The sequence below is a fragment of the Perognathus longimembris genome, chromosome 6 (genome assembly GCF_023159225.1).
Source record: "Perognathus longimembris pacificus isolate PPM17 chromosome 6, ASM2315922v1, whole genome shotgun sequence".
Lineage (NCBI taxonomy): Eukaryota > Metazoa > Chordata > Mammalia > Rodentia > Heteromyidae > Perognathus > Perognathus longimembris.
In genome coordinates this window covers 64887430-64914526 of record NC_063166.1, presented here as the reverse complement: position 1 = coordinate 64914526, position 27097 = coordinate 64887430, and the positions used below count along the sequence as shown (strand labels likewise).

The window sequence follows — 27097 nt, the reverse complement described above, 5'->3', positions numbered from 1 at the left end:
CACACCTGTGCTCCCAATTATTTGAGAAGCCCAAGTAGGAGGATCACTTGAATCCAAGAGTCTAGGACTAGCCTGAGCAACATAGCTAGACCTTACCTCTTAAAAGAATAAAGAAGACAGGCGCTGGAGGCTCACACCTGTAATCCTAGCTACTCAGGAGGCTGAGATCCAGCCTGAGCAGGAAAGTCTGCGGGACTCTTATCTCCAATAAACTAGTCAGAAAAGCCTGGAAGTGGTGCTGTGGCTCAAGTGATAGAGTGCCAGCCTTGAGCCAAAGAAGCTCAGAGACAGCACCCAGGCCCTGAGTTCAAGCCCCAGGACCAGCACACACACACACACACACACACACACACACACACACACACACGAATAAAGAGTATATGGGACCAAAAAAACACATTTTCTAGTGAGGCATCATATAGTGAAGACCATTGTAAAGTGAAAGGCTGAGAAGTAGGTACCAAGGACAGGAAGCTGAGAGCTAGGGTTCAGACTCAGCTATACATCTGCGCCAAAGTGGCAGCCCTTCCTAGGACATTGTTTCCTTGCAGTCTATTTGGAGCAGAGGTCTGGTTCTGCCAGGAAGCAGTGGCAGCTTCAGAGCCGTGGGGCAGGTATACCTTGTAGCGCTGCTGCATGCTTCATGTGTCCACCCTTCTTTCCAGTGGGAAAAACAGAATGTACGACGTCCTCCAGGAGACCATTGAAAATGATTTCCCAACCTTCCTAGGCAAGATCTTTGCTTTCCTCGCCAATCCAGGCCTGATCATCCCAGCCATCCTGCTGATGTTGTAAGTTGGCCACAGCCTGTGGCTGGAACCTTCCCTTACAACTGAGACTTCCTGGGCAGGTCCTTCTCTTTCCCTTTCTTCTACCAGATTCCCCAGAAACAAGTTCCCTGAGAGAAAGAGTCAGGTGCAAGTAGTTGAGTAGGGGCGGGAGCTAGAAACTGAGACAAGGAAAGGCATGGTGCCTGACAATCTCTCAATTGTGTGTGTTTGCATGTGTACAGTGTGCATGAGGGGCATGTCTCTGTCCTGGGGCTTGAACTCAGGGCCTGAGCACTGTCCCTGAGCTTTTATGTTCAAAGCTAGCTCTACTTCAGGTTTTTTTGGTCATCAATTGGAGATAAAAGCCTCACAGACTTCTGTGCTCAGACTGGCTTCAAACTGTGATCCTCAGATCTTAGCCTCTTGAGCTAGGATTACAAGTGTGAGCCACCAGTGTCCAGATCTCCTTGCTTTTTTTTTTTTTGGCCAGTCCTGGGACTTGGACTCAGGGCCTGAGCACTGTCCCTGGCTTCTTCTTGCTCAAGGCTAGCACTCTGCTACTTGAGCCACAGTGCCACTTCTGGCCATTTTCTGTATATGTGGTGCTGGGGAATCGAACCCAGGGCCTCATGTATACAAGGCAAGCACTCTTGCCACTAGGCCATATCCCCAGCCCCTCCTTGCTTTTTTTTTAAACTAGTCTTGGGGCTTAAACTCAGGGTCTGAGCACTGTCCCTAGCTTCTTTTTGCTCAAGGCTAGCACTCTACCACTTGAGCCATAGCACCACCTCTGGCCTTTTCTGTATATGTGGTACTGAGGAATCAAACCCAGGGCTTCATGAATGCTAGGCAAGCACTCTACCAGTAGGCCACATTCCCAGCCCTCTCCTTGCTTTTAAAGCTTCTGTTAAATCTGACCTCTGATTAATGGCTAATGGGAAGTGACACAGAGAAGTGGCACAGGGCAGGCCTCACAAAGCAGACATCAGCTCCTTCTCCAGTTCTTTTCCCATCCATCTCTCTACAGTCCTGTGAGTCCCTGATCTGGAGTCACATGACAGCCTCAGGCCCATGTATAGCTCCAAGAACAATGTAGTTCCGGATTTCCGGCTGACTAGAGCACTAATAAGGTCACCCAACCTTGAGAAGAAAGGTTCAAAAAACCCAGGCTAGAAGAACTGAAGCTTAAGATTCATGGAGGAAAGTGACTAATAAGGATGGCCTAAAAATTCACAGGCAACAGAAAGCAGAGCATCCAACTCAGGTGGTGTTCTGGCTGTGTCCCTCCCCACCCCCCACCCCAGATGGTACAATACACAGCCTGAAGAAGCCCAGGCTGCAGCCTCAAAGGACACTAGTCACCCAGTCAGCCAGTGGGAGCTAGACTCTAAAATCCAGACATGCCAATGCTTTCTGTGTAGAGACCTTCAGGGCATCTGCAGCTATGTTGCTAGGCAATCATGCAGCATCTCTCTTCTCTTAGGATTTAAACATTATAGAAAGATCTTTGTAGAAAAGCTTCGTAGAAGAAGACAGTAGAAAGATTCCAAGGAACACTGAGGGGTGGGATGATCTTGGACAACTTATTTCACCTCTCTGAATTCCTGGGTATGCCCCGTAAACATGGGGGTCATCCTTCGCTGTCCACAGAGTTTTCATCAAAACCAATGAGATAATGGGGTGTACATACACATGACAAAGAGCCTGGCACAGGAAGGGTAGGTGTCCAAAACCATGACCAGCTTCTTCTGTAGACAGAAACCTACCAGTCCCTCCCCATTTCAGATTTACCAGAAGAGTGGCAATTCCTTTTGACAAACTTTAATGAGCACTGTCAGAGACAGAGATTATGTAGGTCATGCGCACATTCAATAAAATGGAGAAGCAGTAGTGGATGTCCAGGACCCTATCCATGCTGAGAAGATGATCTGGGATACAGGGCCTCCTTCAACTGCGCCAGCAGTAGAGCCCCATCTTCACTCCCATGGGAAAGTTTCCAGCTCTTGGCATTTTCCAACATTGCAGGACAACAAGCAGCATGCTTTTTCTTGCAGCCTGGCCATCTACTACCTGAACTCAGTTTCAAAAAGCCTTTCCCGAGCTAATACCCAGCTGAGGAAGAAAATCCAAGCAGTGAGTCTATTGGAAATTTCAACCTAGAGGGTAAAAAGCTGTCATGATTCTATTTCTTCCTACTTTTCTCTGTGGTTCTGGTTGTAATGTCTCCTTGGTTTTCTTCCAAACCAAATCCCCAACTACCTATATTATAGGAAGCCACCTTATGAACCACAAAAGCATATACTTATATTGTGACAATTTGTTGGGAATCCATAATGAGAAATTTTGAGAAATGCTGCTAAAGAATAGAAGTGCATTGGGATAGGCCAATGCTCATACATAATAAATCCAGTACTTCAACAATTTCCACAAAGTCAAACTAATAATATAAGATGGGCTAGGCACTGATGGTTCATGCCTGTAATCCTAGCTACTCAGGAGGCTGAGATCTGAGGATGCTGGTTCAAAGTCAGCCCAGAAGGATTCAGTTCTGAGCTAAAAGACAAAACTACTAAGAGAAATGTCTGGACTGTAGGTTGTTGCACCATTTGGCCTAAGAGGGGAACTCTCCTGAGTCCCCCTTACACGAGTGGGTTTCTCAATGTCACAGCTGATACCTTGACTTCTGACTGCTCTCTCCTGACACAAACAACCTAAAGATCAGACCCTCACCCTCTTTAAGCCCTGTCCTTCTTGCGTTTTCTATCCCTCTTCTGGAACAATCTTTTCTGTCTTGCTGGTTCCCTACCCACATCTTCATTGGATTAGCCTCCTTGGGCTACAAAATTAAGAAAAGGAAGGGAAAGGGGAGGTTGGGAGGGATATACATAAAACCATTTAAATAGAAGATCAAAAGTTTAGCTGTTCCTTTGAGTACTATGTGTCCTGACAGCCTCAAGTTTTGCTCTCCAATTAGCTGTAGAGCAAATTACAAGTAGTTGAAGGTAGTCAGCAAGAACTGAAAACGTAATTCTATGCTCTACTCTCTACTTCTCACTCCCCTGGGCTCTAAGCATCAGATACCTAAGTTCTTGGCTGGGTCTAACAGGTTATTTTTGTGAGTTTTTTCCCCTACAGCTTCGTGAAATTGAGAAGAGCCACAAATCTGTCAAACGTAAAGCCAGCAATTCAGAGGACATACCAAAACACAGTCCCCAAAATGACACCCAGCTGCAACTCACCAAAGAAGGTAAATTCTTTTCCATGATGATGGCTTTTTACTAGGCCACATGGAAAGTTATCAAGAACATTTAATGTGAAATTGGATTGATGTGGGGTTGGAATCCGAATGCTGATGATGAGCTAAGTGAATCTGGGAAGTTAGTACAGGACTAAACATAGCACCTACTTCCCTCACAAAAGGAGAAAGTGCTTAACAGAATTCCTAGCACAGAGAACGCCTCAGTGAATACACACTGGTAGTAGAAGTTTGGTATTCTTTGAGAGAGAAAGAGAGAGAAACTCTGGAATTGCTACAGAAAAAGGACTCACAAAAAGTTTCAAGAAAAGTGTCTCGGAACTTTGAAGAGGAGTGATCACAGACCAGCTGCAACTCAGGAAGGAAGAAAGGTCAAGTTGAGAGAGCCTCTGAGGTGATTCCATTCTCCTGGGATCATCTCTACTTTTAAGTTAAACATTGTCAGCATGTGGTAATGTTGGCCTTGGGTTTGAGAACTGAACAAGATACCAAGAAATGACTGAATCTAAGAGCTAGAATATTTTTTTAACAAAGGTTCCAATTCTTTTCTTTTTTAAAATTATATATACATATATGTAATCTTTAAGTAGTTGTTGTACAAAGTAGTTGCCATTCAACAAAGTAGTTTATTAGTACAATGCGTCTTTTTTTTTTTTTTTTTTTGCCAGTCCTGGGCCTTGTACTCAGGGCCTGAGCACTGCCCCTGGCTTCTTTTTGCTCAAGGCTAGCACTCTGCCACTTGAGCCACAGCCATTTTCTGGCCATTTTCTGTATATGTGTTGCTGAGGAATGGAACCCAGGGCTTCATGTATAGGAGGCAAGCACTGTTGCCACTAGGCCATATTCCCAGCCCAGTACAATGCATCATGATCAATGCCACTCCTTCCCTCCCTTTTCTTGATTTTGTAGGGTATGCATTGAATTTTGACTGCATTTTCCCTCTCTCCTTCTCTTCCTTCATCTACTCCCTCCCCTTGATCCCAACTCCACCCCTTTCAACTACCTGTTTCCTGGTGTTTATTTTATTGAACTATGATTAGCCTTAGGAATTATACTGTATTGAGTTCCCTGAATTTATCATTTCAGTTAATACATTTGTGTACACTTATATACCATCCAAAGTGTTTACTTATGTCAGTACTGGGGCTTGAACTAAAGACCTGCGTGCTGCCCCTAAAGTTTTTCCCACTCTAAGTTGACACTCTACCAATAGAGCCACATCTCTACTTTTTGGATAGTTAATTGAAGGTAAGAGTCTCATGGGCATTCCTGCTGGCTGGCTTCAAATCATGATCCTTAAATCTCAGCCTCCTGAGAAGCTAAGATAATGGATATAAACCACTGGTGCCCAGCTTGTGTTCTAATTTCTTAACAATTATATGATTTATTCCTTTTTTTACTGCATTTATTTATTTATGCAGGTCCTGGAACTTGTACTCAGGGCCTGGGCACTGTCCTTCAGCTTTGGTGCCCAAGGCTAGTGTTCTGCCATTTTGAGTCACAGCAATATTTCCTGCTTTTTGGTTAACTGGAGATAAGGGTCTCATGGACTTTCCTGCGTAAGGTGGCTTTGAACTGCAATACTCAGCTCTCAGCCACTTGAATAGCTAGGCATGAGCCACCAGTGTCTGGCTAAACCTAGATTTTTTAAAAATGAAATTTAATGAACCTAGGCTCATGAATGGTCTTATAAATACCCAAAGGACCCTTGACAGTAAAAGAATTCCCCACTTAATGGCTGCAGGATGGCTCCAGAATGTCCAGTTCAAGTTGTACAACATCTCCCACATCATCATTCTTATCTTCATTTTCCAGAGCCCACACTGCCCTCTGCCAGCCAAAGCCAAACCCCGGACAAGAAGACAGGTAGTACTGCAACCTCCAGTTCTGCCAGGAAGATCCCACAGCCAACCTCCAGACATTTCCCTGGACCTCAGCCTCTGGGGGTCAAACCAGAGGCTGGACAATCCCAGTCTCAAACCCACCCCTTCAGGTCAGCCACTGGAAAGAGTGTTCGGAGGACTCCTCGCTGACAACTGGGACTGACAGAGTCCAGGTCCTGAGACTGATACTCAGGTCCCACCTTCTCACACACCCCTAAACTGGTGTTCTCCTTGCCTTTCTTACATAGGCACATTCTCTTTCTTCTTATTTAGGACGAGTCGTTTATTACTTGCTTGGTCTCAGGCCCTTGTTGGCCACCAAAAGAAAAGAACAAATGCTTCCCATGGCTTGTGGGAATGGGTTGGAGCAGAAGCCTTCCCTGCACTAACTGTTCTTGCCAATGTCTTGGTTAGGGCAGCTTTGGGCCTCACTGGCTAGTGGTTTCCCTCTGCTCCAGACTTAGGGAGGAGGGGGGTTGGGTCAGAACAACTCCCCTCACAAACTTCATAATGCACCTGTTGGGAGCCAGGTTTCTGCAGCTCCACTAACTTAGAGGGCAATGCAGAAAGGCTCACTTTTGTGACCATCACCTCTCCCCAAAGGAGATGAGGTGGTGTAAATAAAAGATCCAAGAAGCAATGGAAATAAAGGCAAAGAAGCCCAAGTCTATTCATAATAAGTGGGAAAGGAGGTAATACCCCGGCCTCCAGCCCGAGGGAAGGAAGCTAAGGCCAACGAAGCTCAAAACATTCATTGGAGCCTCAGCAGCAAGACTTAGAAGCAAGTGGATGCCACACCTCTCCTGATCTAACTGAAGGAAACTTAAAGATTGCTCAGAACAGAAAAGTTGAATGTAGTGGGGGTTTTGTTTGTTTTTTTGTCTTTTGCCAGTCTGAGAGCTTGAAATCTGGGCTTCTTTTAGCTCACATGATAGTACACATGCCTAGAAAGCATGAAACCTTGAGTTCAATCCCTAATACCACCAAAACAAACAAAAAATTCCAAATTTCATCGTGAAGATTTCACAATTTGGGTAAAACTACAAAAATCCAAACATTATTCTTTTTTTTTTTTTGGCCAGTCCTGGGCCTTGGACTCAGGGCCCGAGCACTGTCCCTGGCTTCTTCCCGCTCAAGGCTAGCACTCTGCCACTTGAGCCACAGCGCCGCTTCTGGCCGTTTTCTGTATATGTGGTGCTGGGGAATCGAACCTAGGGCCTCGTGTATCCGAGGCAGGCACTCTTGCCACTAGGCTATATCCCCAGCCCCCAAACATTATTCTAAGTATACAACATATAACAGATATTGTCATAGGCATAGACATGACCAGTCTCCATTTTAAACAAAATGCTTGCCCTATATTCCTCAGTATTGTCTGGGCTTCAGAAATTGTCAGGTCTTCAATGCCTTAAAAAAAAGAAGACCACGGGGTTAAGTGACCTTTCCAAGAGATTTCTCCTTCTATGTCTATATAATGTTGTATATATGTGTAACTCATGACAAAGTAATGCTGTGGGACTTTCTTTCCATATTTGAGAAAGGACTCGAATTGCTAGAAGTCCTTTCAAGTGTGTGTGTGTGTGTGTTAGGACTTGAACTTGGGGTCTCCACCACTCACTCAGCTTTTTCCTGGCTGGTGCTCTACCACTTGAATTCCACCACCAGTTCAGCTTTTTGCTGGTTAATTGGAGATAAGAGTCTCAGAGACTTTCTGCCTAAGCTAGCTTCAAATCATGATTCTCAGATCTCAGCTTTCAGAGTAGCTAGGATTACAGGTATGAGCCAGCAGTGCTCAACCCCATTGAAATTTGATGAGAATTTTCTCACTCACAAAATAAGAGTGAAGTGTGGCCATCTGGTGGTGGTTTTGTGCAATTTCCTTCTCTGAAGCTGAGGGCTTTAAATTGTACCTTCTATTTACAGTCTCAATAATCTTGCCCAAAGCAAAAATTCTGGTTCAATTTACACCAAAATGACAGCTGTAGGCTTGGCTAAATGAAAAATGTCAGGTGATTTTAACATATGATCCTTTCCCCAAAGTGAATAATCTTTTCTACACAGAAGTGAAAAAAAGTTCAGGAGCCACTTGGCTTGCAGCTTGAAGCACACCTGGGAAACCCGCAGCCCCCTCAGAACGGCTACCCAGGTGGGGTGTTTTCTCAGTAGGAACCTATTTGTCAATCTGTCTTGCACATCAACCACCTCCACATTAAGCTCCAATTAAACTGTTTGATGGACAATCAAGAATCTGATCTGAGGGGCTGGGAATATGGCCTAGTGGCAAGAGTGCTTGCCTCATATACATGAGGCCCTGGGTTTGATTCCTCAGCACCACATATACAGAAAATGGCCAGAGGGGGCGCTGTGGCTCAAGTGGCAGAGTGCTAGCCTTGAGCAAAAAAGAAGCCAGGGACAGTGCTCAGGCCCTGAGTTCACGGCCTAGGACTGGCCAAAAAAAAAAAAAAAAAAAAAAAAAATCTGATCTGAGGTAAACAACTTATCATTTCATTCAAAGCTTATCTTCTAGATTTTAACTTTCTAGCATCTTCAGTCTTGTCTAACTACTGATCAACTTGAATTTTACACCTCTAACTGGTTCTTATTTCTGCTTTTCCATCTACACACTGACCTATGAATTACTCCCAAGCCCTCTAGCCATGAAGTCTACGAGTACTAAAGCCACACTTTCCAGTCAGCCTCTATACCACCACATTTGAGCTCTGGATTACAGACTCACATGACTGATGTATCTGAAGTCAGATTTCATGAATTCTGATTACCCCTGCAGTCCTTTATGACTTTTGTTTTTCAGACAACATCTCCCACTTTTGCCTAGGTCAGCCCTGGATTAAGATCTCCCTACCTCTACCCCCCAAATAGGTGGTATTACAGGCACTCACCATCATGCCCAGCCCATTTTTTTTTAATTCTTGTATTTATTTTTGCTGGTATCAAGGTTTGAACCAGGGCCTTATGGCCTCATTGGCTTGCTCCATCATTTGCCTTCAAGGGCCTCATGCCTACCTGGCTTGCTTGAGAGGCTAGTGCTCTATCATTTGAGTCTTGACTCTATTCTAGCTTATTGCTGGTTATTTTGGAGACAGAATCACAAAAGAGTCTTCTCCCTTAACTGGCTTTGCACCTCAGTTCTCCAGATCTCAGTCTCCTAAACATGTAGGTGTGACCCATCAGTACCCAGCCCATGTTTTTATTCTTGAATCCAACAAAACAAGCCACCAGCAGATTTGGCCCCGAGTCAGAAGTACTGACACATTCTCCAGAAGTTCGACGCTGGACCGAATGAAATGGTTAATAAAGCACCAAAATGCTTAGTATAGGTTAAATATGTCCAATATGAAAATACAAAATCTGAAATGCTCCAAAATTCAAAAATTTTTGAGTGACAACCTGACATCCCAAGTGAAAAATACTACATCTGGCTTCATGTTACAGATTGAGGCAAAAAACAGGTAACCAGGACTGGGAATGCAGGCTAGTGGTAGAATGCTTGCCTAGCTGGCATGAGGTTCTGGATACAATTCCCTCAGTACCACAGAAACAAAAAACAAATAAATAAAATTAAGTAAAAGACTAGAACACATGTGCATTTGGCATGCACATTTTATTTGTTTTTGTTTTGTTTTTTGGCCAGTCCTGGGCCTTGGACTCAGGGCCTGAGCACTGTCCCTGGCTTCTTTTTGCTCAAGGCTAGCTCTCTGCCACTTGAGACACAGCGCCACTTCTGACCATTTTCTGTATATGTGGTGCTGGGGAATTGAACCCAGGCTTCATGTATACGAGGCAAGCTCTCTTGCCACTAGGCCATAACCCCAGCCCAGCATGAGCATTTTAAAAAATAAAAACTGGCAATCAAACATGATCTAAACAAGCATCTTGCCAAGAACAGGTGGTTTATGCCTGTAATCTTAGCTACTCGGGAGACAGATCTGAGAATCTCAATGCAAAGTCAGCCCAGACAGAAAAGTCCATGACACTCTAATCTCAAATTAATCAGCAAAAAGCCTGAAGCTGTGGCAGAGTATCAACCCTGCGTGAAAAAAAAAATGTGAAGGGACAACACCCAGGCCCGGAGTTCAAACCCCAATACTGGCACAAATAAATAAAATAAACCTATCTCCAAGCTAGACATGGCGGTACATATCTGTAGTCCTTGAACTGAGGAGGCGAAATCTTGATTTTGAGGACAGCCTGCACTATATCATCAGACCCTGACTCAAAAAAATAAATTAGTGGTGCTGGGGATATGGCCTAGTGGCAAGAGTGTTTGCCTCGAATACATGAAGCCCTGGGTTCGATTCCCTAGCACCACATATACAGAAAATGGCCAGAAGTGGTGCCGTGACTCAAGTGGCAGAGAGTGCTAGCCTTGAGCAAAAGGAAGCCAGAGACAGTGCTCAGGCCCTGAGTCCAAGGCCCAGGACTGGCAATAAATAAATAAATAATCTCCAGGCCAACATAAGTACATTTTGTGTTTAGCCTTGTATCCCATCCCTTAGATATAAATGTAAATATTCCCAAATTCACCCTCCTCCCCCCACCCAAAAAAAAAATAAATCTGAACTCTGAAACGCCCTGATCCCACACATTTCAGTTAAAGGATATACAACCCAAGTGTCTATAGTAATGAACCCTTCTGGTAATGAACCCAGTTCTCACTATGTGCTGGCAGGTGATTCCAAAGCCTGTTTGTACTTCAATGAGGAAATACATGAGCACTAAACAGCATGGAACCAATTAAAGCCTGGAGCAAGGAAGCCCAGAGCTGCAAGACACTGAGCATCTGGCTGAGATCATCATACCTCAGAACAGAATGCAAAGGCCCAGGGGCTAGTCTGAAGTAGGCATGTGAAAGCAGGCAGTCAGACAAGCAAAAGAGAGAGAGAGAGAAAGAGAAAGAGGGGGGGAAGGAAGAGACAGAGAGAGGAAGGGAGGGAGGGAAAAGGAGGGGGAGGGGGAAGGAGGCAGGCAAGCAAGGAAAGAAGGAAGAGGAGGAAGGGAAAAGGAGAGAAGAGGAAAGAGAAAAGGAAATGGCTGGGAAAAGTCTAAACCACAGGTTTATAAAAGTCTATTTGGAGCCAGGTGCTGATGACTCATACACGTAATCCTAGCTACTCAGAAGGCTAAGGTCTGATGATAGTGGATTAGTCGAATTAATGGATTCTGAGTCCCACTTGAAAGTCTCTTCCTAGTGGATAAGCATCTGCAACCAACTCTCAGTAAGATTTAAGACAAAGGGCCGGGAATGTGGCTTAGTGGTAGAGTGCTCGCCTAGCATGCATGAAGCCCTGAGTTTGATTCCTCAGTACCACATAAATAGAAAAGCCAGGGCTGGGGATATTATGGCCTAGTGGCAAGAGTGCTTGCCTCGCATACATGAAGCCCTGGGTTCAATTCCCCAGCACCACATATGCAGAAAATGGCCAGAAGTACTGCTGTAGCTCAAGTGGTAGAGTGCTAGCCTTGAGCAAAAAGAAGCCAGGGACAGTACTCAGACCCTGAGTCCAAGCCCCAAGACTGGCCAAAACAAAACAACAAACAGTTCTATAAAGGACTTGGAAGCATAGCTCAGTGTTAAGAGCACAAGACCCTGAGTTCAAACCCTAGTACCACTTCTATAAAAGAAAAAGAAAAAGAAAAGCCTGTAAGTGGCACTGTGGCTCAAGTGCTAGAGTGCTAGCTTTAAGCAAAAGCAGTTCAGGGATAGTGCTCAGGCTCTGAGTTCAAGCCCCAGGACTGGCAAAGGGGAAAAAAAAAGATTTAAGATTGTTACAGCATTACTATTTTTCATTACATTAATATTTTCCACTACATCATTTCCATTTACTTTGGCATTTTAAATGTTTATGCTTTAGAGCTTCAACACACTAAAGTACCGAAGTGCCAGACTTTGAAGTCAGGCCCCATTTTACCACGCAAACCCCACTTTACCACGCGAACCTAAGATAAGCAGGCCCTGTGAGCAGACCCAGGACAAGCCCATTAGGGCCCAGTCCATCTAGAACTCTAATCGCTGGGAATGCTTAACTCTGACCACCCCTAGAATCGAACACTGAGCCAATCAGATTTGTACCTGTATCCTAATCTTGCTTGCTGGAACACCTGATTGTTGTAACTTTGTTCTTTGCCTTTATAAGCCCTGTATAATCACAGCTCCGGGCTCCCTCCTAACCTCCACTGTGTGGGTGGGTAGGACGAGGCCCGAGTTGCAGCTCGCTTAAATAAAGCCTTGCCTTGCTTTTGCATTTTGGAATGTCTGAGTCTTGGTGGTCTTCTTGGTGGTGGTCTCCTGACTTGGCACAACAGTACGTAAACAGGTTAATTTTGCAACTCAATTTTAAAGCATAAAAGGCAGTAACAGATTCAGGCTCATGATTGTCAGTATGTGTTAACTACTTAACATCTGTGAGTAAGTTTCTGAGGCTTTTATGATTCTCCAACCATATTTTAATCTGAGTACAATTAACAAAAAGAATACTTAAAATCTGTCAAGTCACTGCATGATTTAAGAAAATAAAATACATGAAGATTGTGACTTACATAGTTATGAGAAGGTATTGTTCTAAATCCCTTTGGAATGATTAATGGACCAGGGCACACATTACTTAAGGATAGGCAAGTTTGGGAATTATAGCCCTATTTAGTTATTTAAAGCAAAAGTAGTTTTTAAAATAGTCACCTAGAAGACAGGAACAGCAGCTTCCATTCATTCGGAACTGCCTGACACAAAGAATTTTAGGACCAGGGCAGCAGGTGAGCAACACGTGGCCCGCAAAGCCAGGAAAGTAAGCCGGCCCGGGGAAACCTAGGACCGTCTTCTTTTCCTACGTTATTGCCTGCAGCCCTCACTTTAAAAAAAGAAAATGATGATGATGGCGGCAGCAGTAAGTCTCCAAGGCAAGGAAAGCGACAAGGAGCCATGTTACCCGCAGGCCGTGCGCATGCGCGTTCCGGCCCCGCGCGCGCGGCCGGAAGAGACGCCGACCGCGCGGCCTGGAGCTCGGGAATGGGGTGGGGCCTTAGGTGGAGAGGGAGACCCCGGGCGGGAGATCCGGACTAAGGGGTAGAAAAGCACAAGGAGGAATCCTGAGGCCGGCTCGCGCAGCCGGAAGCCGGCTCGGCGGCGTTTCGGTGTGGAACGATCGCCAGGGCCCACCTGGGTCCGGCTTCCCGGACCTCACTGTGCTCTACCGCGCAGAACTTAGGGAATGAAAGAACGCGTGACCGGACCGTTCGGGAAAACGCCTTCCCGAGCCCTTCAGCGGCTTACAAGCCCTTCAGGGCCCCGCGCATCCCCGGCAACCGCGCCCGAGAGCCCGCGCAGCCGCAAAAGGCCGAAAAAAAACCCGGCGTGCTCGCTCACCGCGCCACCCCAGCCCGCCCTCCGGGCAATCGCATTCCGGCGGCCCCTGCGAAGGCGCAAAAATGGTGCGATCCCCCGCCTCTGATTGGTCACTTCGGAAGGGGCGTGGCTTCTGGAGCCTGTTTCCGCGCGCCAGAGCCTGCTAGCCGCATTGCGAGCTGGGCAGGCAGCAGGCGCCATGGTGAGGAGTGGTTGTCATTTGTGGGTGATGCAAAGGCCGTGGTTTGGGGCTGGGGTCGGGCTCGAACCTGGGGTCTGGGCCAGGGCCTACTGTGGGTGCGGGACTGGACGAAATCGGGAGCTTCGCTGACGTTCGCGCCCCGGCTCCCCGTTCCAGGTTCTGCTGCACGTGCTGTTCGAGCACGCGGTCGGCTACGCGCTTCTGGCGCTAAAAGAAGTGGAGGAGATCAGTCTACTGCTGCCTCAGGTGGGTGCCCGCGGTGGGCTCGCGCTGCAGCCCCTCCAGCTTCCGAGCCCCAGCATGCACCGCGCCCTCCCACGTGGCCGATCCAGCGTGTTGGGGGGGAGCTGGGCCAGGAACCCACTGGAGCCAGGGGATCCTTAGCTTGTCTCACGATGGGCATCGTTTTAGGAGCAGTTAGAAATGAAGCCCCCGCTCCCCAACTCCATCGATTACAGTAGAACGGGGCCCACGCGCCCCTGTATGTAAATTACCATAGGGCTGAAAATTGCGTTGCAGAGGCCAGAATGAAAGGAAACGCATTGTCTTTCCACAGGTGGAGGAATGTGTGCTTAACCTGGGCAAGTTCCACAACATTGTTCGTCTCGTGGCCTTTAGTCCCTTTTCCTCGTCGCAGGTTGCCTTGGAAAATGCCAATGCGGTGTCTGAAGGTGAGTTGGCCCCCATCCACGCCAACACATTAAAGAGAAATGAAAGTGAGATGTAATTCCTGTTGTATTGTACCCTCTTGGTGGACTTGTAGTGAATATGTGCCCCCTTCCTGCCTGGTGCATTCTAAGATAATAACATACTGGGCAGCGTTTTGCGATTTAAAAGTTACTTTGCAGGGCACTGGTGGCTCCGGCCTCTACTCCGGAGGCTGAGATCTGAGAATCTTGGTTCAAAGGCTATGGGGACGTGAGTCTATCCAGCTAACCCCCAGAAAACCGGAAGTGGCACTGTGGCTCAGATCTAGTATTGAACAAAAGAGCTGGACAGGCCCCGAGTAAAAGCTCCACCACCGATTAAAAAATATAAAACAATTTTCTTCCGTGGGGAGTGGTGCCACTTGCCTATAATTACGGGAAGCTGAGGCAGGAGATCAAGAGTTTGAGGCCAGCCTAGGCTGCATGGCAAAAGCTTGTTCCCAGAGCTCAAAGTCTGAGAACTATTACAGTGTAAAGGGATGAATTAAGCTCATAATCCAGGATGTAGATGTTTCTTTGTAGGCACTGAAGTGATCAATGATTTTTTTTTTTTTTTTGGCCAGTCCTGGGCTTGGACTCAGGGCCTGAGCACTGTCCCTGGCTTCTTTTGCTCAAGGCTAGCACTCTACTGCTTGAGCCACAGCACCACTTCTGGCCGTTTTCTCTATATGTGGTGCTGGGGAATCGAACCCAGGGCTTCAGGTATGCGAGGCAAGCACTGTTGCCACTAGGCCATATTCCCAGCCCCATACTTAGGCTTTTGAACATAATCCCCAATACCTCCCAGTACCAGGCTTTGCAATGATGACTTATAAATCTGTCAATCCCCTGAGGATGATCATTGATGTCTCCTTCTATCTGAGCAATGCCTGGAGGGTTTTAAGCATCCCAGACTGCTCTGCTGGGCCTGCAAAATCAGCCAGGAGCTAGGATTCTTTTACAATGGGAAGCCTCCTTCAGCTTGTTGGTGAGAGTTATATTCTGTCTTGAGGTGTTGTTCATGAGGACCTTCGCCTGCTCCTGGAGACCTATCTGCCTTCAAAAAAGAAGAAAGTACTCCTGGGAGTTGGGGACCCTAAGATTGGTGCTGCCATACAAGAGGAGTTGGGGTACAACTGTCAGACTGGAGGTGTAATAGCTGAGATCTTGAGAGGTGAGATAGTTGTTACTCTGAATATTTTCGGGTGGGGTGTAGAAACTTCCTAGGGTGTTTGAGGTTGCTTCTGCTTGCCTGTTGACCACTGGATGCAGGAGCTAGCTCAGAGCCCTTGCTCACAGTCCTGCCCCCATCTTAGGAGTTCGTCTGCACTTCCATAATCTGGTGAAGGGTCTGACTGATCTATCAGCTTGTAAAGCCCAGCTAGGGTTGGGACACAGCTATTCTCGTGCCAAAGTTAAGTTTAATGTGAACCGGGTAGACAACATGATCATCCAGTCCATTAGCCTCCTGGACCAGCTGGATAAAGACATCAATACCTTCTCTATGCGTGTCAGGTAAGGTGCAGGGTCCACCCCTGACAATGGAGTCTTCATTGGCCTGTAGTTTAGCTAGTTTTTCATCTTGAATGGGGCTGACAGTGCCAGTGGGCAGAACCAAGAGAGAGAGGCCTCCGGGTGCTTACCACAGGCTGTGTTCTTACACTGACTGTATAGAAAGAGGAGGCAGAGTAACCTACCCCATATACACCTCAGCCCAGGCCCTGTGCCTTGTCTGTATTGTGAATGGGGAGACATGGGCTAGGGAGGACTTGAATCTGATTTGTTAACAATTCCTTCAGGCAGAGTAGGTATGAGGAGGCTTCATTGTTTGATATGACTGTTAAGCCAGGGTGTGTTGTGCCTCTTTGCAGGGAGTGGTATGGGTATCATTTCCCAGAGCTGGTAAAGATCATCAATGATAACGCCACATACTGCCGCATTGCCCAGTTTATTGGTGATCGGAAAGAGCTGAATGAGGAAAAGTTGGAGAAGCTGGAGGAACTAACAATGGATGGGGCCAAGGCTAAGGCTATTCTGGATGCCTCAAGATCCTCAATGGGTCAGTGCAGAGCCCTGCAACCAGCAGAAGGTATGGGACCAGAACTCTGGTCCCCCTGTTCACACTATTTGCTTCCTAGGTATGGACATATCTGCCATTGACTTGATAAACATTGAGAGCTTCTCCAGTCGTGTGGTGTCCTTATCAGAATACCGACAGAGCCTCCACACTTACCTCCGTTCCAAGATGAGCCAAGTGGCCCCCAGCCTGTCAGCCCTCATTGGGGAAGCGGTAGGTCATAGAAACAGATTGTCAGTGTTCTTCTCTGGGTGTGCATGGTGGGGAGGAGAGCAGGGCATAGCAGCTGGTCCCCAGCCCTTTCCCATTTCTGAACTTAATTTTTTTTCCAGGTAGGTGCTCGTCTCATTGCTCATGCTGGCAGCCTCACCAACCTGGCCAAGTATCCAGCATCCACAGTGCAGATCCTTGGGGCTGAAAAGGCCCTGTTCAGGTACCCGTAAGGGCACCTGCCCCTATCAGGTGCCGTTTCTGGTGCCCACTGCTTGTTTTAGGGATCACAGTGATGGCTCTTCAGGGCTCCCTGACCTATAGAGACCTCTGCTATAGGGGTGATGGCCAGTCCTGGTGTCTGAGTGATTCCCAGGGCCCAGCAAAGGGACTGAGTTTCCAGGTCAGCGACATTGGGTGCCTTTCCTATGCCTTTGGGTTATCTCTGGGTTGGCATGTGATGGGGTGATGGGGTAAAGAATCCAGTCCAGCCTGCGGCTGGGCAATGGAGGAGAGCTGCCTGACTTAGTAGGATTATAATTTCTAATCTTCAACTCTGAAAATTCTCTCAGAGCCCTGAAGACAAGGGGTAACACACCAAAATATGGACTCATTTTCCACTCCACCTTCATTGGCCGAGCAGCTGCCAAGAACAAAGGCCGCATCTCTCGATACCTCGCAAACAAATGCAGCATTGCCTCCCGAATCGATTGCTTCTCTGGTATGGAGTAGGGAGGTTGCAGCAGAACAAGGACTGGGAGGGAAAGGGATAGGGAGACCAACTACCTTCACAGCTTCTACAATGATGGTAAATATTTTTCGTCAACAGAGTTCACCAGTGAGTGTTGACACATTGGGTCTGAGTAAAGCTGAGGTAGAGGGGATGCTAGAGGAAAGCAGTGTCTGTCCTTTCAAGAACTGACAGGTCTTGTTTCCCACACAAATCCAGAGGTACCCACAAGTGTGTTTGGGGAGAAGCTTAGAGAACAAGTTGAGGAGCGATTGTCCTTCTATGAGACTGGAGAGATTCCACGGAAGAATCTAGATGTCATGAAGGAAGCAATGGTTCAGGTCAGTCTGGGCTTTGTGGGATGGCTCCTGAACTTTTGAAGTGGTTTTTGGACATGATGAGCTCTCTTGGCCTGACCTTTTGGAATGGAGGCAAAAACACTGATTTAATGAGCCTGATCCATTAAAGGGAGTAGGAATCTGGTAAGCCAGGAGTCTTCAAACTACTCAGCACTTTTTTTTTTTTTTTTTTTTGGTCAGGCAGAGGAAGCAGCTGCTGAAATTACTAGGAAACTTGAGAAACAGGAGAAGAAGCGCTTGAAAAAAGAAAAGAAGCGACTGGCTGCACTTGCTGTGGCATCTCCAGAAAACAGCAGTAGTACTCCAGAGGAGAATGAGGTCAGTCAGCAGGGAAGTCTTCCAGAGAAGCAAATCATAGGTTGTACGATTTCCAAGTGCAGAACAAAGGCTTTGCCTACAAGCCATCATCTGGAGTTCAGGCCTTTGAACAGAAACATCTAAAACAAACTCTTGATTCTATAGGAATCAGTTAGGTGGTGAGAGGACTTGCTCTGGGCTGGTTGTAGGGCACACACACCCATTCCCTGGGCAAGTGTGCTTGGTTTGGTCCTCCACTGCCTTCCAGGAGTCTTCGACCAAGGGGGTAGTATAAATTCCTGTTCTGCTTGTCCTCAGAAAGTGGTCTCTGGTCACGGGAGGGAGGTCTTAAGTGTGTGGGGTAGAATCAATTGGAATTTTCATTTCTTAGGGCTCTCTTTGGAACAACTTGGGTGATAGCATTATGACCAACAGGGAGGGGTTTTTTCTATAAGTTGATCTTCACCTGTTCTCTCTGACTTTTACTTAGGAGCTTTGAGGGTGGAACTCAAGCCAATCAGCCATCCAGCAACACTGCACAGCTTTTTTTTGCCTCGATTCTAGTGGGGGGTGGGGGTGCACATACCATGAATAACATTTTTTGTCTCTTCCCATTATTAGGAAACACATGAAAAACCCAAAAAGAAGAAAAAGCAAAAGCCCCAGGAGGTTCCTCAGGAAAATGGGGTAGAAGAACCAGAGCCCTCTGTCTCTCTCTCCAAACCCAAAAAAAAGAAAGCTTTTTCCAAGGAGGAGTTGATTAGTAGTGATCTTGAAGAGACAGCTGGTGGCAGCACAAGTCCTCCCAAGAGGAAGAAGCAACCTAAGGAGGAAGTGGCTGATGAACCAGAGGAGGCAACCAGCCTCCCTGTCCCCAAGAAAAAGAGGAAATTCTCCAAGGAAGAACCTGTCAGCAGTGGGCCTGAAGAGGCTGCTAGCAGCAAAAGCAGTGCCAAGAAAAAGAAAAAGCTCAAAAAAGCATCCCAGGATTGAGCGGACATTACCTGGGGGGAGGGGCGTGCCCCAAGGTGACCTTTATCATTCTATGCCCTAAACCCCAATAAAGACAAATTAACAAAATTGTTTCTGACATTTTTATTTAACAGGTATAAGTGTGACCTAGGAGGAGGGCAGGGCAGCAATGACAGCATCAGTGAAGTCAATGCAAGTAGCATAGCCACCCATGTCAGAAGTTCGAACCTGTGGGGAAAAATTGCCATGATCTTGATACCTTGTTAGGGAGAGGGCCCTAACAATGCCCGCCCACCACCAACCAACACAACTCCCTAAAGAAGCCAGCCAAGGACAACCTAGGCCCCCTACAAAAGCAATTATGGTCCACTGTCTAGAGGCTCCAGGTCTCCTTTTCCTGGTCCACTGCTGAAGGGATGTGCATGATCCTTGTGAAGTTGGAGGGAATAAAGGGCTCTAGCCCCCATGCTGGGGGTTCAGGTGGCTGATGACGGACTTGATGAAGTCAGTTGTGGTGCTGTAGCCGCCCATGTCGCGAGTCCGCACCTACAACCACCACAGGCAGTAGCCATGGCGAAGAAGAGAAGAGAGCCCATGAAGTGGGGCAGGGCAATGTGATCAAGGAAGATGGAGTCCAAGACAGGTGACAGATGGCCAGAAGATGCAATGCAGCAGGAATGGAAGGAGGTAGCCAGGAGTGGAGCAGACCTCACTACTCCAGAACTACTGAGAGATCCGCTGCCACCAAGGCAGGATAAGAAGCCAAGCAAGCAGTGGGAGGGGAGAAAGGATGAGGCTACTTCAGGGGAAATCAGGTGGGAGGAAGGAAAGACAGGCTTGCAGGTATGACCAAGGTAAAGGTAGCACCTCATCCTGCATGCTCTCCCTGGCCTGCCACTCCCATCAGCTGTATCATCTGCATTCAGATGGCCCAGAAAGAGGCAGTGGATGAAGCGATGGAGCAGAAAGAAGGAACAGATGGGAACTAAGGCAAAGACCAAGATGAAGCAGCCAAAAGAAGGGAGGTGAGCAGCCCTGCAAAAGTCAAAGAGCAGATGTTCTGGGTACCAAGGAGACTCCTTTTCAGATTCCTCATAGTGTCAAGGCCCTGAACCCAGCACCCTTCTAAACTCACCTTGCCAACTTTGATCACCTTCTTCACGGCATCTGCTATCACAGTGGAGTGATATTCAAGACTGTCAATGGGACAGGGAGAAACTGAGACTCCACCCAAAACACCTCCCCCCTCCCCGACTCCCATCTCTGCTCCCCTTACCACACCCAGCCTCCTCCCATGCCTTACTTGAGATGCCGCAGCATGTTGGAAGCTGACAGCAGCATGGCTGTGGGGTTGGCTATATTCCTGCCCACTGCTTGAGCAAATGGGTGCCGGGCACCCTGTAGAAAAAGAAGCGAGTCACAGCGGGAAGGCAGGCATAAGCGGAGGCTAAGGTCCAGCAAGGGCATTATGTGAAAAAGAGGGAGAACAGGCTAGGGCCACTGACAACTACCGGGGGAATTCCAGGAAGAAATCAGAGTCATTCAGAAGGGAGAACACTCAGACTGGAAGGAATGAGAGAGGCCTGAGTTCAGAGCAAGGGCAGGTGTACAGATGGCTGAGGAGAAAGCCTCACTCACCGTCTCAAAAACTGCATACTCTGCACTGTAGCTCTCACCAGGGACAACGCCAGCTCCCCCAACCAGACCAGCAGCCAGATTATCAATGATGTTTCCATAGAGATTGGGCATCACAAGTACATCAAACTGGTAAGGATTCTGTACTAGCTAAGGAGTAAGGTGAGCACGGAGAAGAGAAATCAGTTCTGCTGCCTGCTTCTCCTCTGTACTGTAGCAGTAGAGACATGGGGAGGGCCTCACCTGCATGCAGCAGTTGTCAATGATCATTGTCTCAAACTTGATTTTGGGGTACAGCTCGGCAACTTCCTCACAGCACTGCAGAAATAATCCATCTCCAAGTTTCCTGGTCACAGGCCAACGGGAACACAATCAGTCAAGAGAGTGTGGGAAGCTACCCTCCTATGAACCACCCTGCACAAAGCCATGCCACTCACATGATGTTGGCCTTGTGGACAGCAGTAACCTTCTCGCGTCCCTTCTTGGTGGCATAGTCAAAGGCAAACTTCGCAATCCGCTGAGACTTGCTTCGAGTGACAATCTTCAGGCACTCAATCACTCCCTTTGCACTCTAGGTGAGAAGATACACCTCGTTCCAACCTCCATCCATGCCCCCACCCCCACCCTCCTACCCACCCACCCATTTCTGGAGCTTTACCTCATGTTCCAGAGAGCTATACTCCCCTTCCGTCTGTTCTCGAATGATCACCAGGTCTAGATTGTTGTGCCGAGTCGGGTACCCAGGAAGAGATTTCACATGGACAACATTGGCAAACAAGTCCAACTTACGCCTAAAGTGGACAATGCCATCAGTTCTGTGCTTGGTGCTTAGAACCTCTCTCACCCAAGTTCATCCATCCACCTACCTCAGCCGCATACCATAGGAGGTTAGTTCCCCCTTATATTCCATCGGGGTATGAATCTTCCCTGTAGAAATCAAGTATAGAGAGCAGTGTAAGGCATAGACCAAGCCCAGGAAAGCAGAGACAGTGTCAAATCCACCCAGCAACAGTACAACTCAGACTCCCCTCTCTACTCTCAAATCTATGGCCCTTCAGTGCCTTTGGTAAGGAGCAAGGGAGGACAGTGTAGTTACAATCAGAACACCTTAATTTACTGCTTTATTCACCATATATAATTTCTGCTGAAACTTCAAAACGACCTAATGGAGGACAGGTAGTTTTCACAATAGGCTGAAACAATGCTAGGGATCTACAACCTTCCTTGATGTTTGTATCTACCTTTGTGATGGTCTCATCTGTGACAACTGCCTGTCAGGTCACAGGGATATCATCCAAAATCACATATCTGCCCTCAAGGAGCAAACAATATGTAGGAAAGACAATAAGATGAAAGACATGCTAAATACCACCAGAACAGTATAAGCCATTCAATAGGGGCACTGAGGCAATCTGTTCTTGTAATACCCAAATGTTGGATGCCCTAAAACCCAGAAACTGTAAATGTGATCTTTGTGAAAAGGCTCCCTGCAAAGGTAAAAAAATCTTGAGAATAAATTGTTCTACGCCATAAATCCAATCACTTAAGTTCTTCCTCATAGAGAAACAAATGGGCTGGGGGCAGTGGTTCATGAGGCCTACTACTTGGGAAGCAGAGACTGAAAGGATCACCATCCAAGGGCAGCCCAGGCAAAATATTAATGAGGCCCCATCGCAATCAATAAGCTGGGCATGCCGGTGTACATCTGTCATCCTAGCTACAGAAAAGACACAGGTAGGTGGATTAAAGTTCAAAGCTGGCCCCTGGCAAAAACACAAAACAAGCCAGGCACTAGTGGCTCACACCTATAATCCTAACTACTCTGAAGGCTGAGTTCTTAAGATTGAAGCTTAAAGCCAGTCTAGGTTGAAAAGTCCCCATGAGAGTCTTTTTTTTTTTTCCCCCAGAGCTGAGGACCAAACTCAGGGCCTTGCGCTCACCAGGCAGGCGCTCTTCCACTGAGCTAACCGCCCCCCCCCCCAGCCCCCATGAGAGTCTTATATCCAATTAACCATAAGAAAACTGGAAGTAGTGCTATGGCTCAAAGTAGTACAGTGCTAGTTTTGAGTGAAAAGAGCTCAGGGACAGTGCACAGGCCCTGAGTTAAAGTCCCATGACTGATGAAAAAAAAAAAAAAAGCGAGAAAAGAAACTATCCACAAAGAAACTAAGAAATAAAAAGGGTCAAGGGGCAAGATCAAGTTGTAGAGCAACTACCTAGCAACTGTATGGCCCTGAGTTGAAACCACAAGAGGAGGGGGGAAGAGGAGGAGGAGGTGAAGGAGAATGAGGAGGGGGAGGGGGAGGGGGAGAAGGAGGAGGAGGAGGAATAAAGATACAGTGATATATAGGGGGAAAGCCATATAAAGTAAGAGAAAAATCACATCTATAAGTCTAGGGCACTAGAGGCATTCCCCTCAAAGCTCTGAGAGGGAGTATGGTCTTGCCATCATCTTACATTCAGACTTCTGGCTTCCAGAACTGACTGAAAGAATTCCCCCACTCCCCAACTTGTGTTATTTCCAGCCACCCACCAAGCTGTGGTAGTTTGTTACAGCAGCCACAGGAAACTAATACTGTGTGTGAGAATTCTGACAGGCAGAAAGAACACTCTGGGAAAAGTCAAAGCATTACATATATTTGGACACCAAGATAGCCAAGTTTGATCAAAGCACAGAACAAGTGTTGTGGAAACCAAAGCAGAAAAGCCAAAGGCCTGTTAAAAAGAACTTAACTTGCCTATGTAACAGTTAGGCCTGCTGAAGTCAGGCATTCAAGAGAAAGTATGTGAAAGATGGGGCTATAAGGGGAAGAACTGAAAGCACTAGACTGAAAACAAAGCACAGCAGAAGGGACTACAAAAGAAAATGAAAAAGGGTAGCCAGAACCAGCAGTCTAGAAACAGTTACTCATATTTGATAACGAATGATATAGTGTCAACATAGACAATCCTGCAGAGACAGCTGGCCTTGTTATGCCTAGTCGCAAGACGACCACCAAGAAGACCACCGAGATTCAGACATTCCGAAATGCAAAAGCAAGGCAAGGCTTTATTCGAGCTGCAACTCGGGCCTCGTCCTACCCACCAACACAGCGGAGGTTAGGAGGGAGCCCCGAGCTGTGATTACACAGGGCTTATAAAGGCAAAGAACAAGGTTACAGCAATCAGGTGTTCAAGCAAGCAAGATTAGGACACAGGTACAAATCTGATTGACTCAGGGTTCGATTCTAAAGTGGGGTCCACGTGGTAAAATGGGGTTCACGTGGTAAAATGGGGCCTGACTTCAAAGTCTGGCACTTCAGCCTAACTCCCATACTCCCACTGAGAAGGAAAAAGTGCCTAAGTATCAATTAGTGGACATTCTAGGAAGATGATGTATTCCTATGTGTAAAGAGAGGATTTGTGAACATTGCTCACTTAAATTTTAAATGACAACTAAGCAGGGTGGTAAGAGGGCACACATACCAATGATGGCAACCTTGTTCACCTTCATGGAACTCAACACCTCCTCCAGCTTCTCCTCAGAAGCCATATTCTGCACCTCACTCAGATGATGCTCCTGGAACTCCACCGGGACATCAGCAGCCTTCAGAGGCAGATCCCCCCCAAAAAAGTGCAAGGTCAAGTTAAGAATTTCCAGCTCTCCCTTTCATCCTCCCTACAGCGTGATCGACTCCCCCTCCCCCGCCAGGCCACTCACCTTGAACACCTCCTTGACTGCGTGCATGAGCTCGGGCCCCACGCCGTCTCCCGGCAGCATGGTCACCGGAAAGGCACCTTCCACTCTCGCATCTGCGGCCTGTGAGTGGGGCCAGCAGAGTTAAGGAAAGGGCCGGGCCCCTGCGAAAGGAGCGGTTGGGGGAAACCAGGGTGGGGTTGAGAGGAGGGAATAGGGGTGTAGTGTGGCAGAGGGGCCAGCGGCAATCGCCCGTACCTGGTTCTTGGATGCGGCAGGCGCAACGGCCGTGGTACTCAGACCTCTCCATGCCCCAGGGAACCGGGAGGCGACTATCGCCTGCGACAGAGGCAAAACAGCCTTAAGTAGGGTTCAGATCTGGGGCTCCTGTACCCCCAAACACTGAAGTGACCTCCCCGCTCCCCCGCCCGGCTTCCCTGGCCAACCGCTGCCGCGCGCCTCCCACCCCCGGCTCACTCGGGTCAGGCCAGCGGGACACCGCTCAGCGCCGCCATGTTCGGAGTAGGGGAAGTCGCGCAGGAAGTGACGCAGGCAAGCTGGCGCGGCCCGGGGGCCCGACTTCCGGTCCGTTCGGGAGGAGCGAGAGGTTCTGTTTCGCTCTCCCGCCACCCGGAATCTTCTCTCCTCCGCCTCTCACCTTCCTTCTCCTGGGCGAGGGAGGGTCGCAGGTCGCGCCGGCCCTGCTTTGCTTTATTCCCAGTCGCCATATTTAATTTATGACGTGACTTCAAAATGATATTCAAGGGGAATCTGTAACTCTGTCCAACTAGGGACCTGAGGCGTAGGACCCGTTCTAGGGGATGGGGGGGGGGGGGGTGGCGTGTGCGTTGTGTGTGTGTGTGTGTGTGTGTGTGTGTTTTTATTCTTTTAACCAGTATGCTCGGGACACGTCAGACACAATCAGTAAATAAACACCCTCATAATGCACGCAGACGTGTCAAAAGTTACCAGTTACCCGACAGTTAATCACATTTCCCTGTCTTTTTTAAAATTATTATAAATGTGATGTGCAGAGGGGTTACAGTTACATAGGTCATACTCTTTTTGGACAATCCACCCCTTCCTTCACGCTCTACCGGGGGTGGGGGGGGCGCTCTCTCTCGCTCGCTCTCCCTCCCTCTCTCCCTCCCTCTCCTCCCCCTCTCCCTCTCCCTCTCCCTCTCCTCTCCCTCCTCTCCCCCCTCTCCCTCTCCCTCCCTCTCTCCCCCTCTCCCTCTCCCTCTTACCTCCCCCCTCCTCCCCCCTCTGTCTCTGTCTCTCTCTCTCCCTCCCCTCCCTCCCCCTACCTCTCCCTCCCCCTCCTCCTCTTCCTCCCTCTCTTCCTCTCCCCCGCACCCCATCCCTCTGTTTATGTGTTCCAAGCTTGAACTTCCCAGAGCAGGGCCATAATTGGTACTAGAAATGAGTTCAAGCATGTAGATGGGACTAAAAAAAGGGAATTTCAGACTGATGCTTAAAACCCCATTCATAAGCAGGGCACCAATGGCTCACTCCTGTAGTACTAGCTATTCAGAAGGCTGAAATCTTGAGCATTCAGGTTCAAAGCCAGCCGAGGCAGTGATACTCTTATTTCTAATTAACCACCAAGGGGCTGGGAATGTGGCTTAGTGGTAAAGTGCTTGCCTAGCTTGCATGGAGCCCTGGGTTCGATTCTCAGCACCACATAAACAGAAAAAGCTGGAAGTGGCACTGTGGCTCAAGAGGTAGAGTGCTAGCCCTGAGCAAAAGGAAGCCAGGAACAGTGCTCAGGCCCTGAGTCCAAGCCCCAAAACTGGCCAAAAAAAAACACCAAAAACTCAAAAGTGGAGCTGTGGCCCAAGTGGTAGAGCACCTTCCTTGAGGGGGAAAAAGCTTAAAGGATAGCACCCAGGCATAGAGTTCAAGCCCTAGTAATGGCACTCCCCCCCCCCTCCCCCCGCCTCAGCCCTCTCCCAAAGGAAGCAGAAATGTCAGGTGGTGTATTTTGTTTTGTTCCTGGTTTTTGATAAGTTGCAGCATAGAAAACAGTTAAGCACCTGTTAGAGGTATACTTTCAGTAGACTGAAAGTGGATTGTCTCTGAGGTGAGAACAACAGGTTTAACTTTTGGGATTTGAAAACTTACTGAGCACCAGGCCACTGGAGGGCTTACAGGTGCGGGTAATAAACCACCTTCCTATGGGGAAACACCATCTGCATCAGCCCTTCCTTGAAGCAGGAGCTTGAGACCAAATAGAACCACCCAGATCTGCAGAACAAGCCACATGCTAATTTCCACCACTGACCTAACTGCCTTTTGTTCCTGCCATATAAACCCTGCCTCTGATTCTGACCAGAGGAGCCACCCTGGAGCTTACCCCAATAAACTCTTTCAATCATCTCTACTTCTCTCTACATGCTCTCTCCTGGTCTAGAACCTTTCACTGAGATTGCCTATGAAGAAGTCCTATCCCTAAATCCAGTCTACAGGGAGTTGGAAAGTTCAATTATAATATTTTCTCTCATAGACCTTGTGGTTATATTATCCATTTTAGGCTCCTTTTGCATTTCCTCATTATTCATGGCTAACTGCTACTTATCATTGGTTATTAATAGAACTAATAGCTATTTTCATATCACATTTCATTTGCAATAGTTATTTTGAAATATCCCTTGCTCGCATTCCTCCTTGGATACCATTTGTCCCAATACTAGATTGGGTTGTTTAATGCATTAATAAAGCAGTACACATACTGCCATATTACAAGGAAGCATTCTTATTATCAACAGAGTACTTTTTTAAAATTTTTAAGGTTACTTTATAAATGTAGAAGAAATCTGGGCACTGATAGTTCTCACCTGTAATCCTAGCTGTTCAGGACACTGAGATCTGAGGATCACAGTTTGCAGCCAGCCCAGTTTGCAGAAAAGCCCTTGAAACTCTCATCTCCAATTAGCTGCTAAATAAGCTAGAGGGGAGCTGTGTCTCAAGTGGTGAAGCACTAG

The 27097-nt window shown here is 47.5% G+C and overlaps 3 protein-coding genes and 5 non-coding genes across 8 annotated transcripts in view; 7 read left to right on the top strand and 1 right to left on the bottom strand.

Annotated features, from left to right (window-relative positions):
• Window positions 1-6095, top strand: part of Tmc2 (transmembrane channel like 2) — a 39044-nt gene extending 32949 nt beyond the window's left edge. The window contains 4 exon segments of the mRNA XM_048347433.1: window positions 666-791; window positions 2825-2903; window positions 3906-4017; window positions 5842-6095. Coding sequence (XP_048203390.1) covers window positions 666-791; window positions 2825-2903; window positions 3906-4017; window positions 5842-6059 — 535 coding nt within the window. The 3' untranslated portion in view covers window positions 6060-6095.
• Window positions 6096-13331: 7236 nt separating this feature from the next.
• Nop56 (NOP56 ribonucleoprotein) lies at window positions 13332-18910 on the top strand. The gene is made up of 12 exons (XM_048348922.1): window positions 13332-13471; window positions 13628-13717; window positions 14028-14142; window positions 15170-15331; window positions 15474-15672; window positions 16029-16216; window positions 16296-16447; window positions 16567-16667; window positions 17017-17165; window positions 17394-17515; window positions 17714-17851; window positions 18452-18910. The coding sequence occupies exons 1-12, from the start codon at window positions 13469-13471 to the stop codon at window positions 18821-18823; spliced, it is 1791 nt and encodes a 596-aa protein (XP_048204879.1). The 5' UTR covers window positions 13332-13468; the 3' UTR covers window positions 18824-18910.
• On the top strand, window positions 14975-15044 carry LOC125354031. The gene has a single exon (XR_007211421.1). It is a non-coding gene; the product is annotated as a small nucleolar RNA SNORD110 (small nucleolar RNA).
• Window positions 15784-15914, top strand: LOC125354019. The gene has a single exon (XR_007211411.1). It is a non-coding gene; the product is annotated as a small nucleolar RNA SNORA51 (small nucleolar RNA).
• On the top strand, window positions 16730-16815 carry LOC125354030. The gene has a single exon (XR_007211420.1). It is a non-coding gene; the product is annotated as a small nucleolar RNA SNORD86 (small nucleolar RNA).
• Window positions 17242-17311, top strand: LOC125354014. Its single transcript, XR_007211406.1, has one exon. It is a non-coding gene; the product is annotated as a small nucleolar RNA SNORD56 (small nucleolar RNA).
• On the top strand, window positions 17564-17635 carry LOC125354013. The gene has a single exon (XR_007211405.1). It is a non-coding gene; the product is annotated as a small nucleolar RNA SNORD57 (small nucleolar RNA).
• A 13-nt stretch (window positions 18911-18923) lies between the features above and the next one.
• Window positions 18924-24841, bottom strand: Idh3b (isocitrate dehydrogenase (NAD(+)) 3 non-catalytic subunit beta). Its single transcript, XM_048349373.1, has 13 exons — window positions 24772-24841; window positions 24591-24670; window positions 24372-24452; window positions 24138-24236; window positions 23903-24023; window positions 21304-21364; window positions 21096-21228; window positions 20875-21008; window positions 20681-20783; window positions 20441-20587; window positions 20106-20200; window positions 19938-19998; window positions 18924-19348 (listed from the first exon to the last, which is right to left on the bottom strand). The coding sequence occupies exons 1-13, from the start codon at window positions 24839-24841 to the stop codon at window positions 19259-19261; spliced, it is 1275 nt and encodes a 424-aa protein (XP_048205330.1). The 3' UTR covers window positions 18924-19258.
• Window positions 24842-27097: the final 2256 nt, after the last annotated feature.

Bases quoted from the DNA above. Each gene is read 5' to 3' on its own strand.
- Idh3b (XM_048349373.1), bottom strand. From the start codon at position 24,841: ATGGCGACTGGGAATAAAGCAAAGCAGGGCCGGCGCGACCTGCGACCC. The intron at 21,365-23,902 runs GTATGTGTGCCC...TGATTTCTACAG, and splicing joins GAACAAGGTTGCCATCATTG to GGAAGATTCATACCCCGATG. The intron at 20,784-20,874 runs GTGAGTGGCATG...GCCTGTGACCAG, and splicing joins GTCCACAAGGCCAACATCAT to GAAACTTGGAGATGGATTAT.
- Nop56 (XM_048348922.1), top strand. The intron at 16,217-16,295 runs GTCAGTGCAGAG...TTTGCTTCCTAG, and splicing joins TGCCTCAAGATCCTCAATGG to GTATGGACATATCTGCCATT. The intron at 16,448-16,566 runs GTAGGTCATAGA...TTTTTTTTCCAG, and splicing joins CAGCCCTCATTGGGGAAGCG to GTAGGTGCTCGTCTCATTGC.